A 20235-nucleotide genomic window follows, 5' to 3' on the forward strand; every position below is an offset into this window, starting at 1 on the left:
ACTGAGTTAGGCTTTTTTCAATCCTGTGCCGAATACTCCAGATTTTCCTCCATGGAAACGGCTCCTTTCCCTATGCATCAAGGCTTCCGCTCCTCTACTTCACTTCTCGCACGGAATTCGAACTTCCTAATGTCACTGTCATTCACAGGCTGTGATAAATAATGCCAACCAATTGCCATTTCTTCCTAAAATATCTTACCTCCTTTTTAACCCTCGGACAAAGCAAAGTTGGACCCTCCTTGCCTCCACTGTTCCTCCTGTGGAAGCCACGGCTGCACGTGGGAAAGACCAGGAGACCTGCCACCAGCTAAGACAAGATTCAATATCAGGTCCACCCACTGGGAATCCTTCAAAGTCTTTTAAATGATCTGAATCTAGATTTCCTCCTTGGTTAAAATGGAGACAATAACACCCCCCCCCCCAAAAAAAAAAAAACTGCAGTTAGGATTACAGAAGCAGTGAAAGGGTTGAGTGGAGAACCCGCAGCCTTCTGATTTCAAGATTTTCTCTTTTAAGCACCAGAGAAGGCAAGAAAAGCTTCATCTTTCTCTACTGCACCCCTTTTAATAAAAGGATTTGTTCTGTAAAATTTTGATTTAGTCAAAATGCCACATTCAAGGATCCAGAAGGCCACATGTGGCCTTAAGGTGACAGGGTCCCCATCCCACCATGCCTGGGACATAGTATAAACGCAATTCAATTAATTCTCTTCCATCTGCTGCTAATAAATCTAAAGTGATACATTTTCCAGTCTTCCTCAACTCTTCCCATCACCTCCTTGGAACTTCTAAGGTCTTTAATCCTCCACTGGAGAGTACCTGCTCAGATTTTGCCTTGCTCCTACCAGCTTGCCTCCTGCAGTGGGGCTGCTAGTCCTGCCAGGATAGAGACTTCAGGGTCCCCTTCGACTCCTTGTCTTCCCAGTGCCTGCACCCCATTCATCTCAGGGGCACAGAATCTATCTCCGAGATGGTCTTTTGACTCCTTTCTCCACACCTTCACACAGACACCACCCCAACTCAGCTACCCCCAGGCATCACCTGGACTGCAGCCACAGCTTCCTACCCGCCGCCCCTCACCTCCTCTCCACAACCGCCATTCCCAGTCCCTCCCCCACCAAACAGTCCACATGACATTTTTAATACAAAACCTGAGAGTGTCCTCCTCCATCCCCTTGAGAGAGGCTTCCTGTAACACTTGGGATGACCTGCACGTTGGCGAGGGCCCCTCCAGCCCTGCCTGCCCCAGTGCCCCGTGTCTAGCTCACCCACTTGGCTCCTGCCCCAGCCACCTGCAGCAAGCCCCTGCCTACCAGGTTCATGGCTACTCATCTTCCAAGGTGCTGCTTAAACGGCACCATCTGAGAGATGGCTTCCCTGACCTCCACCCCTTCATCTAAGTTAGATCTAATTAGATCTGTCCCTACCTCCATTCCCCTTATTCTCTCTTGGCACCCTGTTTTTTCCCCTTAATATCAATTGTCACAATTCATAATCATATGTTCCTTTGTGAGCTCATTTCTTTAGTCTGTGGGCACCATCACCACCTCCAGCCCCCACCATAAGCGCAGACTCTGTGGACAGTGTCTGTGCCCATCTTGCCAGCCCTGCAGGCCCCACACAGAGCACAGGGCGGGGTCTCTGCAGCCCCCATGGGAGGAACGAATGGGTCGGTGAGTGGAGGACTCCTGGGCCCACCGGCCAGCACCCAGTACTGTGCCTGGCACCTGGGACTTGCCTCATGAAGGTGCCATTATTTTCAGTTGTTCCTTGTTTTGGCTGTTGTTTTAATAACAGAAAGGTCAGTCTGCCAACAGAAGGGGTCTGTTTTGAATGGCTTTGGAAGGGTGGGCACAACTCAGTCAAGGGTCCAAGACACATTGGGGCTTCCCCATAAGAGGTGTTTCCCAAACGTGGCTCTGCTAACACAGGGCACTGGGGACAAAGGAAAAACGAAAAAGGAGTCTTGGGCTAGGAGGAGTCTAAAAGGTGAGTCATGTGAAAAAGACAAAACACGTGTGTTTTTCAAAAGGTACCTGTGGGTGATCTTCATGGTGCAACCGCGGAAGCAGCCTCACCATGATGCACACCATCCCGGGATGTACGATCATAACATCACCTTCCATCCTGCAGAGAGAGGGAAAGGGGGACATCAGACATGGCCCTTCTAGTCCCTTCCCTTTTGAAAGAACTTGATGGATCTTTCTTTCTAACACTGCCCATGGTACACACCCTCAGTCTCTAGATGACCTTGAACTACCCCATGTGAGCCTAACTTTCCCCAGCTGTACAATGGTGTTGACAGCATCACACTTTCCTCCTAGGGGTGTACAATAATGGACTATGTGCCCAGCACACAGTCAATGCTCAATGGAAGGTAGTTCCCTGGTCTCCTTCCCTTCGCTCCAGATATGTGGGGGATTGAGAAGCTCTCATTTTATATTGAACATGCACACATACATACAAATACATGGGCTTCTGGGTCCCTTCAAGATGGTGTAAGCACAGGCTGCTCTGTCCCCGCCTCTGAATGCAACTAAAACCTGGCAAAACTCATGGAGCAGCTTTTCAAGGACTCTGGAACGTAAATGGTAGCAGAGAAAGAAACCAAATTCGAAGCACCATGGAACTGGCAATGAGTTTCCTAGGCCTTCTCCCTCTAGCATCCCCTGGTGTGGACTCATAAGTAGACTAAAACCCAAAACTGGAGGGAAAGAGCTCCAAGAGAAGTCCTCCAGTTCTGTCTGAGGAGTGAGAAGGGAGGCTCCTACAGGTCCCAGCGCACTGGGGCAAACCCCTGGCATTTTCTTTGGTTTCTCCATTCTTCCTGCCCCGTTTTCTGGGAAATTCCCTCAGCAGCAGCGCCGCAGAAACAGCAGCCAGGCAGGCTCTAAAACTCTCTCGGGAGAGAAACCGTCTCTCTGATTAGAGGAACTGTGGTCCCAAGAGTATAGGTGAAACCCTCATTGTTATTTCCCTTTTTCTTTTCCCTTCTTGGCCCCAGAGACAGACGCTGTTGCAGGCAAGAGCAGAGAAACTAAAGACCTGCTTTCTAGACAGACAAGCAAGGGGACCCGTGGAAGCCAGAAAGTGTTAGGGAGAGAATGAAGAGGAGGAGGCTGAAGAAAGTGGGACCACTCAGCTGTGTACTAACCTCTGGGCTCAATGCTCACTGGGCATGTGTGGATCCGACCCCATCTAGCGGGTAAACCACGGAGACTGACTACTGCATGAGGCAAGAGGGGTGCACATCAAATCAACCTGCAAAGTCTTTGAAAACTGAACTGACACTGGAACCACAGTCCACAGAAGGTGGGGAGGAATCTGTGGCCTGAACCTCACTGGGTCAATTGCCTGCTAAAACAAAAACATGAACGTTCTCTGTAAGACGCCAACAAGAGCCAGAGTTCATAATATAACATCCAAGATATCCAAGATACAACCTTAAACTGTTCAACATAGACCAACCCAGGGAAGTCTCAATGTCTCACACAGAAAAAGGCAATCAACAGATGCCAGTGCTGAGATGACACAGACATTGGAACTATCAGACAAGACCTTGTAAGCAGTTATTATTAACCAAACTCCAAGATGTATGAGTGAACCATTTTGAAATGAATGAAAAAAATAGAAAGTTTCAGTAAAGAAATGAAAACAATAAAAAAGAATCAAATGTAAATTTAGGAACTGAAAAACGCAATAACTGAAATTTTAAAAACTCACTGAATGAGAACAACAGAACGAGAGTTCATGAACTTGAAGATGGATCGAAAGAAGTTGCCCAATCTGAACAGCAAAGAGGAAAACTACATTTAAAAATGAAGACAGCCTCAAGATTATATGTCAAAAAAACAAAGGATCTAACATTTCTACCATTGGCATCTCAGAAGGAGAGGAGAAAGAATATGGTACTTTAAAAAAATGTTTGAGTAGTTTTTAGCCATTCTTTTTTCAAGTTTAGTGAAAAAAATGTTTGAGGTTTTAACCATTCTTTCTTCAAATTCAGTGAAATGTATAACCTTAAAGAGTCAAGAAACTTAGCAAAAACCAAACAAAATAAACAAAGAAATTTATGCCTAGGCACATCATAATCAAATTGCCAAACCCTGAAGACAATGAAAAAAATCTTGAAAGTAGCCAGAGAAAATCGACACGTTACATACAGGGGAACAATCTGAGTGACTATGGATTTTCTCATGAGAAAACACAAGGCAAGGACACAACTTTTTTAAAGTGCTGCAAAGAAATGCATAAAATTTCATATCCAGTAAAAATACCTTTCTGGAATGAAGGAAAAATAAATACATCAGATGAAAGAAAACAAAGAGAATTTCTTGCCATCAGACTTATTCTAAAAATGATACTTTTAACAAGTTCTTCAAGTGGCAGGGAAATAATAACAGAATGAAACTTGGTACTTCAGGAATGAGGAAAGAGTAATAGAAATGGCAAATATTCATATAAATATAATCCAATATTTTTCTTTTTTTAAGTCCTTAAATACATGTATGATGGTTGAAAGCAAAATTATATTAGATATAATGCATAGGAGAGCCACAACAAAAATAGGGAAAGATAAAGGGACCTGCAAAGAGGTAAGCTTTCTATAATACATTTGAAATACTAACTCTAAGTAGACTGCTGAAAGTTAAGTACGGCTGGGTGCAGTGGCTCACACCTGTACTGCCAGCACTTTGGGAGGCCGAGGTGGGAGGATTGCTTGAGCCCAAGAGTTTAGGGCTGGCCTGGGCAACATAGCAACATCCCATTTCTACCAAAAAAAATTTTTTTAATTATCCAGGTGTGGTGGTGTGCCTCCATAGTCTCAGCTACTTGGGAGGCTGAGGTAGGAAGATCACCCTACACCTGGGAAACAGAGTGAGATACACTGTCTCTAAAGAAAACAAAAAACAAAAGGTAAAGTTAAGTATGTATATTGTACATCCCTACAACACACACTAAAAAGACTAGACAGAGAAAGAGAGCCAAAAAATCAGTAAATAAATTCCAATAGCATATTAATATGTATTCAAATTATCCACAAAAAGGCAGGAAAAGAAAAGCAAAGAAACAAAAAATAGGAGAAAACAGAGAAAACAAACAATAAAATGGTAGACCCAAGTTTAAACATATTGATAAATACATTAAATTATTAATGGATACATATTTTCAGAATGGAAAAAAATTAAAAACCAAGTTGTATGCCATTGTTAAATATAATGATGTATATAGGTTAAAAGCAAAAGTATAGAAAAATTTTCCCAGGCTAACACTAATCAAAAGAAAGCTGGTATGGCTCTATTAATATCAGAGGAAGTGGACTTCAGAGCAGGGAAAATTACCAGGAATAAACAGATGATATTAAAGGAGATGTAACAATCCAAAATGTGTATTCACTTCACAAACAGAACCTCAAAATTCATAAAGAAAAACTGAGAGAACTGAAAAGACAGCAAAATCCACAAGTAAAGTTGGAGACTTCAATACCTTTCTCTCACTGATTGATAAAGTAGACAAAAAATCATCAATGATAGAACTGAACAGCACCATCAACAAACTGATATAATTGACATTTATAGAACACTCCTCCCAACAACTGCAGAATACACATTTTTCTCAGGTAGTTTCCATGGAACATTTTCAAACCAGCAAAATCATATAAAGTGTGTTCTCTGACCATACAGAATTAAATTAAATACAAATAATAGAAAGATAATTTAAAAATCCCTAGGTTCTTGAAAATTAAAATAACCTATGGGTCAAAGAGAAAGTTTCAAGAAAAAGTTTAAAATATTTTAAGCTTAAATAAAAAGAACATACATAGAAATATTTGTGGGATGTTAGTAAAGCAGTGCTTGGAAGGAAATTTAAAAGATTAAACGTATGCAAAAGAAAAAAGATCTCAAATCAACAATCTAAGCTTCTACCTGAAGATACTATTTTTTAAAGAAACCAAAGCAAGCAGAAGACATGGAATAATAAAGATGGCAAAAATCAATGAAATTAAAACTGATTATAAACATTTGCATGGTACTAGGACAGTCAAAGGCAAAGGAAATAAAATCACCAGTGCAAATTTGTAAAGGGAGAATACATTTAAAGGACACACATTAGCTCATCTGATGACTTATTATAAAGCTAGAATAATCAAGACAGTGTTGGTGCAGGACTAGATACATAAATGAACGGAATGAAATGGGGTCCAGGAACAGACCTACACAAATATGGCCAAATGATTTTTTACAAAGTTACAAAGATAATTTAATGGAAAAAAGATAATATTTTCACCTGCTGGCATTGGAAGAATTGCACATCCATATGAAAAAAAAAATGCATCTCAACCTAAACCTCACACCTTGCACAAAAAGTAACTCAAAATGAATCACAGACCTATAAAACTTTTAGAAGAAAACATAGGAGAAAATCTTTGTGACCTTGGGTCAAGCAAAGAGATTTTAGACCTGACATAAAAGCACTATCCATAAAAGAAAAAGATTGATGAATAAGACATCATCAAAATTCAAAACTTTTGCTCTGTGAAAGACCCTGTTTAAAGATGAAAACATAAGTTATGGACTAGAATAAAATATTTGCATCCATGCAACAGAATAATATGAAGCAATAAAGATGTATGAACTAACTATACACACAACATGGATGAAACTCAAAGGCCTTAGGCTGAGTGGAAGAAGCCAGTCTCAACACATTACACATGTATATGGTATTCTGGAAAGACAAAGCTATAGGGAAAGATTAGTAGTTGCCAGGGGCTGGGGTGGAGAAAATTTTTACTATGTGGGGCAATATGTGCTAACTATTTGAGGGGATGGGACTGTTCTGTTTCTTGATTGTGGCAGTGGTCACATGACTCTACACATGAATCAAAACCCACAGACCTGCACAACAACACGGAGACTTTTACTGTATGTAAATTGAAATAATAATCATTATAAACTACAAGGCTAGTCTCAGATTACAAGCACCTGATTTTCAAACACCTTGCACATAACATCATTCTCATGCTCATAGTGAGACTCATCTCAACACCAACAGCCCTCAGAGTAGCTAAGATGCCCAGGAGTGCTTCCAGCACTTGGTGTTAATTTATTCAACTCAACTGAACAAATATTTATTGGCCTTTTACTATTTTCTGGACACTATTCAGGAAATTTGGATACATCTATAAACTAAGCAAACTAAAACCCATGACAGGTGTAAGGAGAGGAGTCGAGATAATAAAGATAAACATAATAAGTAAATTAAAAATAATTATCATATGATATAGTATTATATATTAATATATAATATTACATAACAAAAAGTCATGAAAAAGATAAGTGTTATTGAGAAAAAAATTAGAGCAGAGAAAGGAGAATTGATAGTGCTCGAGTAGAGACAGAGAGCTATGTGCAATCTTACTTGGGGTGGCAGGCTTGACCTCTTAGCAGGGGAGATTCAGGCAGAATTGAAAGAGGAGATGCAGCTTCGAGGGGGAAAGCAGAGGGAAAGGGAACAGCCCATGCAAAGGCCCCAAAGTAAAAGCATGTCTGGCATATTCTGGGAATAGCAAGGAAGTCTGTATTTTTACTTTGATATTCAAAGCCACATAAAGACAGTGCAGAAAAGAAAACTATGAATATAAATGCAAAAATCCTAAACAAAATACTAATGAAATAAATGTAACAGCATATTAAAAGGATTACACACCATGACCTAGTAAGATTTATCCCAGAAATGCAAGAATGGTTCAACACAAGAAAATCAATCAATAAAATATACCACGTTAATAGACCAAACAAGCAACATGATCATCTGAATTGATGCATTAAGAGCATTTGACAAAATCCAACACCCTCTTGTGATTAAAAAAAAAAAAATCAGAAAACTAGAAATAGACAGGAACTTCCTCACATGATACAGGGCATTTACAAAAAGCCCACAGCTAGCATAATACTAAATGGTGAAAGCTGATCCTCAAATTCATGTAGAATTAATTGCAGGAAACTCTAAACAGCCAAATAATATTCAAAAAGATAAACAAAGCTGGACAACTCTCACGTCTGGAGTACAAAACTTACTATAAAGTTACAGTAAGCAAAACAGTGGGGTACTGGCATGAGGATATGCATATATACCAATGAAATAGAATTGAGAATCCACAAATAAACCCACACATCTATGGTCACTTGATTTTCCACAAGGGTGCTAAGACCATTCAAGAACAAACTTTTCAACAAATGGCACTGAGACAACTGGATAGCCACATGCCAAAGAATAGAGTTGAATCCACCCCACATCGTATACAAAAATTAACTAAAAATGGATCAATGACCTAAACATAAAAGCTGAAACCATAAAACTTTTAGGACAAAACACAGAGGCAAATCTTCATGATTTGGCAAGGGATTTTGTCAAAGGATTTGGCAAGGGATTTTTACATATAATGCCAAAAGCACAAGCAACAAAAGAAACAACAGGTAAATTGGACTTCACCAAAATTTAAAAAATTGTGCACCAAAAGACATGATTAAGATTGTGAAAGGACAACATACAGAATGGGAGAAAATATTTGCAAATCATATTCTGAGAAGCATCTAGTAACCACAACATAAAATGAACTTATACAACTGAACAAAAAGAGAAAGAAACAACCCAACTTAAAAATGGGCCAAAACCCTGAATAGACATTTCCCAAAAAAAGACATACAAATGGCCAAGAAGCACATGAAAAGATGCTCAATATCATTAGTCATTAAGGAAATGAAAATCAAAATCACAATGATATCCTACTGCACATCCACTAGAATGGCTATAATCTTTTTTAAAAAAGGACAATAACATGTTGACAAACACATGGAGAAATCAGAACCCTCATAGATTGCTCATGGGAATGTAAAATTGGTTCAGCGGCTGTGAAAACAGCAGTTTGGCAGTTTCTCAGAAAGTTAAACATAGAATTATTATTTGACCCAGCAATTCTATGCCTCGGCATATAACTAAAAGAATTGAAAACAGGTACACATGAACATGAATATTCATAGCAGCACTATTCACAACAGCCAAAAGACGGAAACAACCCAAATGTCCATCCACAGATGAATGGATAAACAGACTGTGGTATATACACATACAATGGGATATTACTCATCCACAAAAAGGAATGAAGTACTGATATATGTTAAATGTGAATGAACCTCAAAAATGTGCTGTATGAAAGAAGCCAGACACAAAGGGCCACATGTTGTACAAGTCCCTGTATATGACATACCCAGAATAGGTAAATCCATAGGCAGAAAGCAGACTGTGGTTGCCCAGGGATTGGGGAAGGAATGAGAATGAGTCTGGGTTTCCCTTTTGGGATGATAAAAATGTTTTGGAACTAGATAGAGATGGCTGTTGTAAAGCATTCACTAAATACTTTAACACACTGACTGCCATGTGAGTTGTATTTTTACAACTCATAACTAGTTTTGAGCCAACGGCTGTGTGAAGCAAAACCCTGCAGTTGGTTTATGAAAATCTTACTTGTTGATGTTCTTATCGTTACAATTAATATTGATAATTTAATTCTAAAAATGTAGACTGCATTGCATAACTCATGCACAGAAAACAATACAAAATAATAAATTAGAAAGGATCATTTTGCTTTAATAAAACACCGTGGTCCCAGGGGAAAAAATTCGTTTCATAGTACGGGAGTCAATGTGTTAAAATTGTTAATTTTATGTTAGGTGAATTTCAACTCAATAAAAAAAAATAATATGTTTAAAAAAAATTTAAAAGAAAAAGATGCCTAGCACCTGGAGCAGAGAAGCTCTCAAACCTTAATGTGTTTGCAAATAACAAGAGGAATTTTTTAAAAACAGACCCCTAAACTTCAACCCCAGAGACTATGATTCAGGAAATCTGGTTTACACACTATTTCTGTGCAGTTCTGCAACTGCCTCTGATGCAGGTGGTCAACAGGACACACTTTGAGAAGCACTGCCCTAAGGTATAGATCACAAGAGCAGAAAGAGGAACAGGGCTCTGGATCCCAGGCAGGGCAGGCACTGGTACCCCACCTGACCTGGTGTTTCCAGGTGGCTTATATTTCATGAGAGACCCATGGCTGTAACACAAAGCCATAATCCAAAAATACACAATTACCCATATTTTTGGGAGCCAGTGGTGGTGTGGGGGATGCCTGGCCAAATTTTGCATCTCATTTGAAGAACCATAGGGGCCTCTGTGAGGCTGTGAATCAGTGAAGCCTCATCATGTCACACAACCCCTGAGCTTGGCTATCAAACCTGCCACCTGTCACCTCCAGCAGCCACACATCAGAGAGGATACTGCTCTAATCCTGTTTGTTCTCCTTAAACATGGAAGTCAGGCTATCTCTTATCTGACCAGTAGCTAGCTTCAAGGGGCAGGATCGATACCCTATCTCCTGTAACTAAGGCCTGTGGATTCTGAGTGGTTCATTAGAAAATTAAAAGAAATATGGTCCCATTTGGGCACTCCACACTGATTACACTAGACAGCCACCATCTTCTTCCACACCTTGAAGGGCTTCTCTCTCAGGGCCTGAGACCAGCCACTCCTCTTCACACTCTCATCTAGTTGGTCACCAAGGTCTAGCAAAGGATGTCCTAAGTAGTTCTCAAAATGTTCACCTGATAGCAGTGTCCCTGACTTAGCTCAAGCCACCACCATCTGTGAAAGGAGGGACTGACAACTCCTCTGCTCCTCTCCCTTCCAGTGTGGTCTCTGCATATTCACTCCTACAGCTTAGAGCTCTACTACTGCTCTGAGTCTCAGCAATCCTGACAAAATTCGAACAGGCCTCACTCAACATAGTTGGTTTCTGAGTATCTCCTCCATACCTTGGAGCCCCATCCCCAACCCATCTCAGCCCAGGCAACTCTTCCTCATCTGTCATAGCTTAGTTCAGGGGTCTCCTTGTTCAGGAAGATCTCTCTGACCCCCTTTCCAGACTGCATTAAGTACGCAGGACTCTCTGCCCCCTCAGTCTCTGGGGATGCCCCTATCAGGGCGCCCACCATACAGGAATAATGATCTGTCCATGGCTGCACTAGGAAGGAGCCAAGGGGAGGTGCAGGCAGGAGCCGCCATGTCTGCGTAAGCTGCAGGATCACTGCACAGTGGGTATCTTGTCTTGGAGATGCCAGGCACGAAAGCCCCAGACTGTCTGCCTTGTACCCTCCCTGCCTTCCCTCCTGTCCTTGCCCCTCCCCTCAATTCATTCATGCACATATTCCATTCCACCACCTCTCATGAGGTCCCTGATGTAGACCTTCTGCAGAGCCAGTCCTTGCTCTCACAGACCGCACCACTCCAGCACAGAAGAAAGAAAGTCAAGCACCATCTTGCTTCAACAGTGGTAAGAAGCCAAGGACTGAGAGATGCACCATGGCTTTATTAGCAGATGGGGAAGTAGTAACTAAAGTGGCTGATGTCTTCCTTATGGCATCAGTTTTAACATGCATCCTGGTTTCAGGTATGCCAGAGTGTGAAAATGTGCACCAAAGCAGTAGGAACCATGGTGGTTACACAGTTAATCATCGACTTTCACTGTGATGAGTGCTGAGGGTGCTGAGAAATGTGAGACGGTGGATTTGGCACACAGGATAGGGATAGGGAATTCAGAGGAAGTTTCTTAGAGGAAGAGACATCTAAGCAGAGATATGACGCTTAAAAAACAATTTTCCAAGCAGGGTGAAGACAGGAAGGGCATCCCAGGCAGAGGAAAGGGTGTGTGTGTAGTCTGAGTCTGGAACATGGCTACAAGGTGCCAGGTGAGGCTGGGAGCAATGACACTATGGAAATGTGGAAATGTGGGACCCTCAGGCTTGTGTGACCTACACTCCCAATGTCTAGCTATATCCTGGGAGCCACAGAGAGGCACTGGAGGCTTTCAAGTGGGAATAACAGAGTCACATCTGTGCCTCCAAGAAACCAGTGTGGCCTTCGTGGGGACTGTTCAGGATCTGCACTGTCCGCCTGGTGGTCTGGCTCAGCCATCAAACTCACAATTACCGATAACAAACTTAAGTTGTGGATATAACTCATATCCACAAGGGGACATTGTTTCAACAGGAATGATTAGAATGATGCTGCAAGAAGACCAGCAGCAGAGGAAGATGAGGGACCGTTTAGGGGCTCTGGCCTGCAGAATGCCCACTGAAACTTCACCATGGCCTGGTGTATTCTGCATTCCTGCTGAAATGGTGCCCCCTTAGGGCTATGAGCCATAGCCACAACTCAAGGTAAAGGTAATTGGGGTTGCTCCCTCTTCTGACATCAGGAATAAGAGTCAGCCTACAAGTCCTGCCAGGGCAGGGAAAGGTCACATGCTAAGGCAGGAATCAAGAAGGAGCAGACATACCCTGCTTGAAGGGGCTCCTCTCTGGGCTATAGAAAGACCCAGCTGTAGAGAATGGTCCTCACAACCCACAGCTTCGCCCAGAGACTGTCCTGGCGCCACATGGCCTGCAGGAGGAAACTGAAATGGCCTCGTGCATGGAGTGTGCAAGGCCCACCACAGTCTAACCCTGCTCCCGCCCCACCCTCATCTCCAGACTTGCACTGTGGATGAGCTGCTGAGAAGTATATTGTCCATCCCAGGTAACAGCATCCAGAAAATACCAGGAAGGTCAGCATATGACTGATGACAACCACAGATGACATTTACTGAACTCTTCTGCTCCACAACTGTGTGTGCATGTGGTGTGTGCATGTAAAGTGTATTTGCAGTATGTATATGTGTGTAGTGTGTTTGTGTGGTATGTGTGGTGTATGTGTATGTATGTATACATGGTGTGTGTTCAGTGTGTTGGGGGTACACAGTATATATATGTAGTGTGGTGTGTGGTATGTATGTGGTGTGTGGGGGGTATGTCTGATGAATGTGGGTGTGTGAACATTTCATAGAGATGACATATTATGTATTTGGGAAATCTCAGATATGTTTTGGGGATTACCTAATATATAACCTCTATTTTGTGAAATACGTTACTTAAATCATAGCAGTTATATAGATTAAGTGAACTGAAGAAAAGTCCATTGTGTGTGGCACACACATGTTCAATAAATGGCAGCTGTGATCATTCTAACTGCCATCATCATCATCTTCAATTCTCACCTCGCGACAGCACTCAATGTAGATACTATTATTATCTCTGCCTTCAGATCAGGAAACTGAAGTTAGAGAAATAAGGCAGCAGGCCCCAAGAACACAGCCACTAAGGCACATAGAGTGGCTAGTCTGCCTCCATGGCCCACAGCCTCTTCTCCTCCCTAGAGACTGGGCCCACTTAGCAGGAGGCAGGGCTGAGCAAAGCCACCTGCCCAAGGGGAAGCAGGTGTCAGTGGGGGGGCGGGGAGAGGTGGGTTCCCTGCCTCTGATTCCCAAGCCACTGTCCTGCCCTTTACCCCACAGACTCTCTGGAGAGTTTGCGGTTTCACTTCCTGTTCTCTAACCATTAGGGAAGGTCAAGGGTCATGTATCTCTTTTAGTGAGGAAAAAAAATGCCCTATTTATGAAATATGACTCATAAATTTAAAAAATTACTCATTACAAAACCAGGATGGCATTAGACACAGGAGTTATCTTTAAAGAATCAGGGCTGATGCAATCTATAGGTTAGAGCCTGAACTTCAAGCTGCAGGCTATCATGTTAAACATTTGGCAAACCATCACTATTATTGTGGGAGTATCAAGAAAACGCTGGAAGAACACATACACATGTGCATGCACACACACACAGACACATGTACAGAGGCTTTGGAGGCAGACCCAGGTTCAAATTCTGGCTTTATCACTTACTAAATGTGTGACCTTTCTCCATGTTATTTACCCTTTCTTAGCCATGGTTTCCTCATTGATAAAATTTCATGATTTGGGAGGGAAATAAATAAAAAATAAACATTTAGTGCTCAGAGACATTCAACAAATGACTATTGCTTTCATCACCCAATATGACTACATGTCTTCCACTGCCAACAAATACTCCTCTGTCCTCTGAAAGCTGGTAGAGTAAGCAGAACAAGTTTCCATACTGAGATTTCAAAGTAAACTCATGTTGTCAAGGTGGCCAGGACAAAGATCTCCTCGGAGGATTCCCCTGGAATATAGAAATCATGAAACTCAGAGAAGGAATTCTTCCCAAGACAAAGGAAAAAGAGCAGACCCCAGGACCTGGCCAAGGCCTGGCTCACACAGGGCAGCTGCAGCCTCGCCGAGGCATCCTCATGTCTGCAGAAAGGCAGGATGGCCAGACTGAAGATGGTTTACATGAAGCCCAGGAAGAAGAAAATCTTGGAAAATGACTCACCATCAAAAATCATGTACTACACAAGGAACCTTCAGTGATATAGCCACAGAAACAACAGACTATAAAATCAGACTCTCAAAAGATATAAGAAAAAATAATTATGATTCATATATTTGAAGAAATAAAAAAAGACAAAAATGAACAAGGAAAGGTACTATTAAATAACTGGGTTGATCTGAAAAACAACCAAACAGTATATCTAGAAATATATGACACTGTCACTGAAATTTTGAAAACAAAACTGAAATGCCTACATTAAATATCAGATTAGACACAGCTAATAGGAGGTTCAATTAGTTGGAAGAGTGATCAAAGAAATTGTGCAGAACAGTATACAGAGAGACAAAGAAATGTAAAATGTAGAAGAGAAATCAAGAGACATAGAGGATAGGATGAAAAAGTAAAGCACACATTTAATTGTCTTAGTTCCAAAAGGGCATAATAGAAAAAAAAAGGAGAAGAGTTAGTAATTAAAGAGAATATTCAAAATTGATGAAATACACCAATTATTAGATTCAGGAATCCCAATGGATATGGGGCAGAATAAATTTGTAAAATAATACACATCAAGATACGTGATAGCAAAACTACAGAACAAGAATGGTAAAAATCTTAAAAGCAACCAGATAAAAATAACAAATTACCTTCCAAAGAAGAGAAATAAAAACTAATTTCTTAATGGCAACATGGAAACCAAAAGATAGGGGAGACCTTTTATTTGCTCTGAGAAAATAACTGTCAACCAATAAATGTATACCCAGGAAAACTTTTGGCAAATACGGATGAATAAAGACATTTTTGGGACAAATAAAAACCAAGAGGGTTTACCACAAACAGACCCTCACTAAATATCCCATAGATAGATAAAAATAATCCCAGATGGAATGGCGTAGATGCAAGAAAGAATGGTGAGCACGAATATTCACAGTATGTAGGTAAATCTAAATAAACATTTTATAAAACAATAATAACAAATGTCTTTTTTGGTGGATTTACTAACATGAGATAAAATTAAAATATTGGACCACAATAATGTATAAGTCAGGAAAGAATAATAATATATAAGTTATAAGATCTTGATGTATTAATTAGAAGGAGGATAAAGATACATTTAAACATTATGAGGATGCCTGTTAAATTATTCTAGAGTAACGACTATAGAACTAATCATAAAGAGTATAATTTTCAAACTACTAGGTAGAAAAAATAAATTTTAAAAATTTCAAATAATTTTTAAAAAGACAAAATAAAAATTTAAAAAAAAGAAAAGTGGAACAAATGTAAAATGCAAAGTAGAAATCATCCCAAATATATTAAGGAATTATAAAAATGTAAAAAATATCATACTCTCCAGTTACATAACAAAAAAAATACCACACTAGATTTTTTTTAAGTAAAGCAAAATAAACGTAGCTCTACATTTTGTACAAGAGAAACACTTAAAACATAAAGACAGGACACAGAAAGGTACAACAAAGAATGATGAAAAATCCCAGGCACACACTAAGACAAAAGAAACCAGACATGGTCCTATTATTACTGAACAAAATTGGTATTAAAGCAAAATGCACTACTAGAGATAAACAGGTTACCATATAATGATAAAAATTTAATTTACCAGACTTCAAGCTATACTACAAAGCTATAATAACTAAAACAGCATGGTACTGGCACAAGAACAGGGACAGAAACCAATGGAACAGAACTGAGAACCCAGATATAAAACCATCCTCATATAGCCATCTAATCTTTGAAAAAGCAGACAAAAACCTACACTGGGGAAAAGAGTCCTTATTCAATAAATGGTGCTGGGAAAACTGGATAGCCACATGTAGAAGACTGAAACAGGATCCACACCTTTCACCTCTCACAAAAATCAACTCACAGTGGATAAGAGATTTAAACCTAAGGCATGAAACTATAAGAATTCTAGCAGAAAATGTTGGAGAACTCTTATAGACATTGGCCTAGGCAAAGAATTTATAAAGACGACCCCAGAGGAAATCACAGCAACAACAAAAATAAATAAATGGGACCTGATCAAATCAGAAAGCTTCTGCACGGCCAAAGAAACTGCCATGAGAGCAAACAGACAACCTACAGAATGGGAAAAAGTTTTCGCATGCTACACATCTGATAAAGGGCTGATAACTAGAATCTATTTAGAACTCAGGAAAATCAGCAAGAAAAAATCAAACAACGCCATCAAAAAGTGGGCAAAGGAAATGAACAGAAACTTTTCAAAAGAAGATAGACTAATGGCCAACAAACATGAAAATATGCTCAACATCTCTCATCATCAGGGAAATGAAAATCAAAACCACAATGAGATATCACTTATCTCCAGTAAGAATGGCCTTTATCAAAAAGTCCCAAAACAATAAATGTTGGCGTGGATGCAGAGAGACAGGAACACTCATATACTGCTGGTGGGACTGCAAACTAGGACAACCTCTGTGGAAAGCAATATGGAGATACCTTAAAGAGATACGAGTAGATCTACCATTTGATCCAGCAATCCCATTGCTGGGCATCTACCCAAAAGTACAAAAGACATTCTATAAAATAGATATCTGCACTCAAATGTTTATGGCAGCACAATTCACAATTGCAAAGATGTGGAAACAACCCAACTGCCCATCAATATATGAGTGGATTAATAAAATGTGGTATATGTTTACCACGGAGCTGTATTCAGCCACAAAAACCAATGGCAATATAGCACCTCTTGCATTATCCTGGATAGAGCTCTAACCCATTCTACTCAGTGAAATATCCTAAGAATGGAAAAATAAGCATCACATGTACTCACCATCAAATTGGTTTTAACTGATCAACACTTATGTGCACATAGAGTAATAACATTCACTGGGGGTCAGGCAGTGGGAGGGGGGAGGAGGGAATGGGTATATACACACGTAATATATATGTGCATCTGGGGGATGGACATGCTTGAAGCTCTGAATCACGTGGGGCAAGGGCAATGTATGTAACTTAAACATTTGTACCCCCATAATATGCTGAAATAAAGAAGAAAAAATAAAAAAAATTTAGACTCCATAAGAATATAAAAATTATAAAAATGGATGATTCTTAGAGCCTCAAATATATATAAGTTAAAACTTAACAGAAATTGACATATACACTATTATAGCGAGCGATTTTTAATGTATCTGTCTTAACTGATATGTCAAGCAGATTTTAAAATTTTAATGATAGGGGAAATTTGAATGAAACAATTGACAGCTTCCATCCAATGGACACAAACAGAACATCGAATCTAACAATCAGAGAATATACTTTCTTTCTAAGAACGCATGGGATATTATGAAAACGTACCACATGGAAGGCCATGAATTCAACCTCAACTAATTTCAAAGGATGCAAACCACACCGTCCACCTTCCCTCACCATGGTGGAGTGAGAAGTCAATCACAAAAACATGACTAGAAACACTCTGTAGCATTGGAAAAAATTCAAACAACATCCAAGAGTCAACTATAAATTACAAAGGAAATTAGAAAAATATGTAGCATTAAATAATATTGAAAATAAAACTTGTGGATTAGAGAAATTTATATTCAAAAAGAAAGCACACAAGTTAAGAAAAAGAATACCAGAATAAGCCCAAAGATAGAAAGAAATTATAAGAACAAAAAATAATAAAACAAAAAATTTCAGTAGGAGAAAGAGGAAAAGTCAAAAGTTGGTTCCTAGGACACACTAAAAAATAAACCTCTGGCAACACACTGAGGGGAGGCCAGGGAAGACACACGGCTCACTGAGAGGCGTGACAGCCGGGAAGCTCACAGCGGCTGGCGGAGACAAACGTGAAGACGCTACACTGGAAGAGGCTGTATGCCAGTGAGTTGAAACTGACATGAAATGGGAAAATAAGCTTGAAAAATAACTTATCAAGAAAAAATAAAGAATAAATAGAAACTTATTTCCACAAGAATAAATCTTCTCATAAGAAAACTCTAGGCTCACAGTGTTTTACTGGCAAGTTCTATCACATGGCTGAGTGACAGAAGTAAACAATCTTTACATAAAATCTTTTCAGAGCATAGAAGAGGAACACTGTGCAACTCATGCCATGAGGCTGGCACAAATTTGATAGGAAATTAGTCAAGAAAGGAGTATAAAAGGCCAAACTCTTTCATAAACATAGATGCAAAAATCCTTTTTAAAAATTAGCAAATCAAATTCAGCAATAAATATAATATGAACAAGCTGATTTGTACAGAAATGCAAGATTAGGAAACCAGTCAATTTACCAGAGTAACCTATAAAGCAAAAAAATCATATGATTACCAGTATAATCACCTCTCACCACCACCACCCCACACCGCAGTCTGGGACATCGGAACACTCTTCAGATAAAACTGCACAGTGTCTTTCAGAAGGATAATCTATTGCAATATTAATTGCTATTCTGTCACTGATCACTTAGAAGAAAGAAAAACACACCAACTATTGCTGTTGCATTCTTGCATTTCCCCTCCCATTCCGTGGGGCGTGGGATGGGGTGGTTCTTTGTGTTCCCTTGCTTTAGTGGAATTCTGTGTCACAGAAATGAAGTGAAAGTCTGTTTATAAAAGTCTGAGCCCATGGAAGGGTGTGGCAGTGGATGCAGAGGAGCCATTGTCTTGTTAGTGGCAGTGGAAGCAGCAAGAAAGAACAGGAAGAGTCCCGTGATTGGCATGGACACTGTGGTTTGGGCCCTGCAAACTGAAGGACTTCAACCTGGCCTCTGGCAGAGCCCTGGGGCGGAGAGAAGACCTCAGAAGGCAAAGGCTGCCAGCACAGCCAGGGAGGCTGGCCCAAGCACCACGGCTCCTTGCCACAGTAATGATCCCAAAGGAAAAAGTGGGTACCTCAGCGGACTCCCGCCCCGGGTCTCCAGGCATCCTGTGAGCCTCCCTGGTTCCCACATGACTCAACAGCATCCTCTAACCCTGCACTGACTCAGACTGAGTCTTCTGTCAGCTCCCAGGGTAGCAGAGCTTGGAGGCAGCAATAACTTGATTTTAAGAAATGAGTCTTGTGACATTTCTGCACACCCAATCTGTAGCTTAGCCCTCCCACCTACTGCAAACATGCAGGATGTTCAGGTAAGAAACAGGAGACAGAATACACATCGGCAGAAGAAGGCAACAAAGCTCTGCTCTACCTCTCCTCCAGGTCTGGCCACTGCTTGCAGTTGCCTTGGGGGTCACTGCTAGCTTCTTCCTTCCGGGTATCCACAACTGGCTCCTGGCTGGCCCTCAGGGACTCCTTCAGGTCCCTGTGCAGGTGGAGGGTGCCGCTGGCCATGCTGTCCAGAAAGCCGAGGATCTGGAGACAGCTCTGTACCCTGGGCGGGAAGGAGCTGCTGGAGGAGAAGGCGGCGCTCAGCAAATCAGCAAATGGCCTGGCCTTCGTGTCAGCCCCGGAGTGCAGAGGGGCTCCCTCTTCCTCAGAGGCCCCAAAACAGCCCAGCAGGCACAGGTCCTCGGCCAGCTTCTCAAAGAGCCTGTTCCTCCTGAAGAAGTCGCCGTTGACAGGGTCCAGGTGCAGCGCGGCAGACATGGCACAAAGAGTGTGCAGCACCAGCTCCAGGGTCTGGCCGGGGGTCACGGCCCCCCACGCCTGCAGCGGGGGCTCATGGAGAGAGCCCTCCAGGTCTGAGAGCAGGGACAGCAGCCCGTTGAACCCGCTGGAGACTCTGAAAGCAGCACGGCCCTTGGGAGTCTCCAGGATCCGGAGCAGAGACTGAAACACCAAGCAGATAACCAATGAGCAAATTCCAGAGGCAGACTAACACTGAGCTCAGGTGCATCACTGCCAAAGCATCCCCTGCGCTCTTCCCTCCTCGCGCTGTCAGAACAAGCTACGTGAAGGAAGATTCTGAAACA

The 20235-nt window shown here is 41.1% G+C and overlaps 1 protein-coding gene across 1 annotated transcript in view; it reads right to left on the reverse strand.

Moving 5' to 3' along the window:
* The window catches only part of WDFY4 (WDFY family member 4), a 296219-nt gene that overhangs the window by 204906 nt on the left and 71078 nt on the right, over positions 1-20235 (reverse strand). The window contains exons 12-13 of the mRNA XM_045569053.1: positions 19512-20092; positions 2036-2126 (exon numbers count right to left, since the gene is read on the reverse strand). Coding sequence (XP_045425009.1) covers positions 2036-2126; positions 19512-20092 — 672 coding nt within the window. The remainder of the gene's footprint in view (positions 1-2035; positions 2127-19511; positions 20093-20235) is intronic.

This window comes from Lemur catta, chromosome 14 (assembly GCF_020740605.2).
Source record: "Lemur catta isolate mLemCat1 chromosome 14, mLemCat1.pri, whole genome shotgun sequence".
In the NCBI taxonomy this organism is placed as follows: domain Eukaryota; kingdom Metazoa; phylum Chordata; class Mammalia; order Primates; family Lemuridae; genus Lemur; species Lemur catta.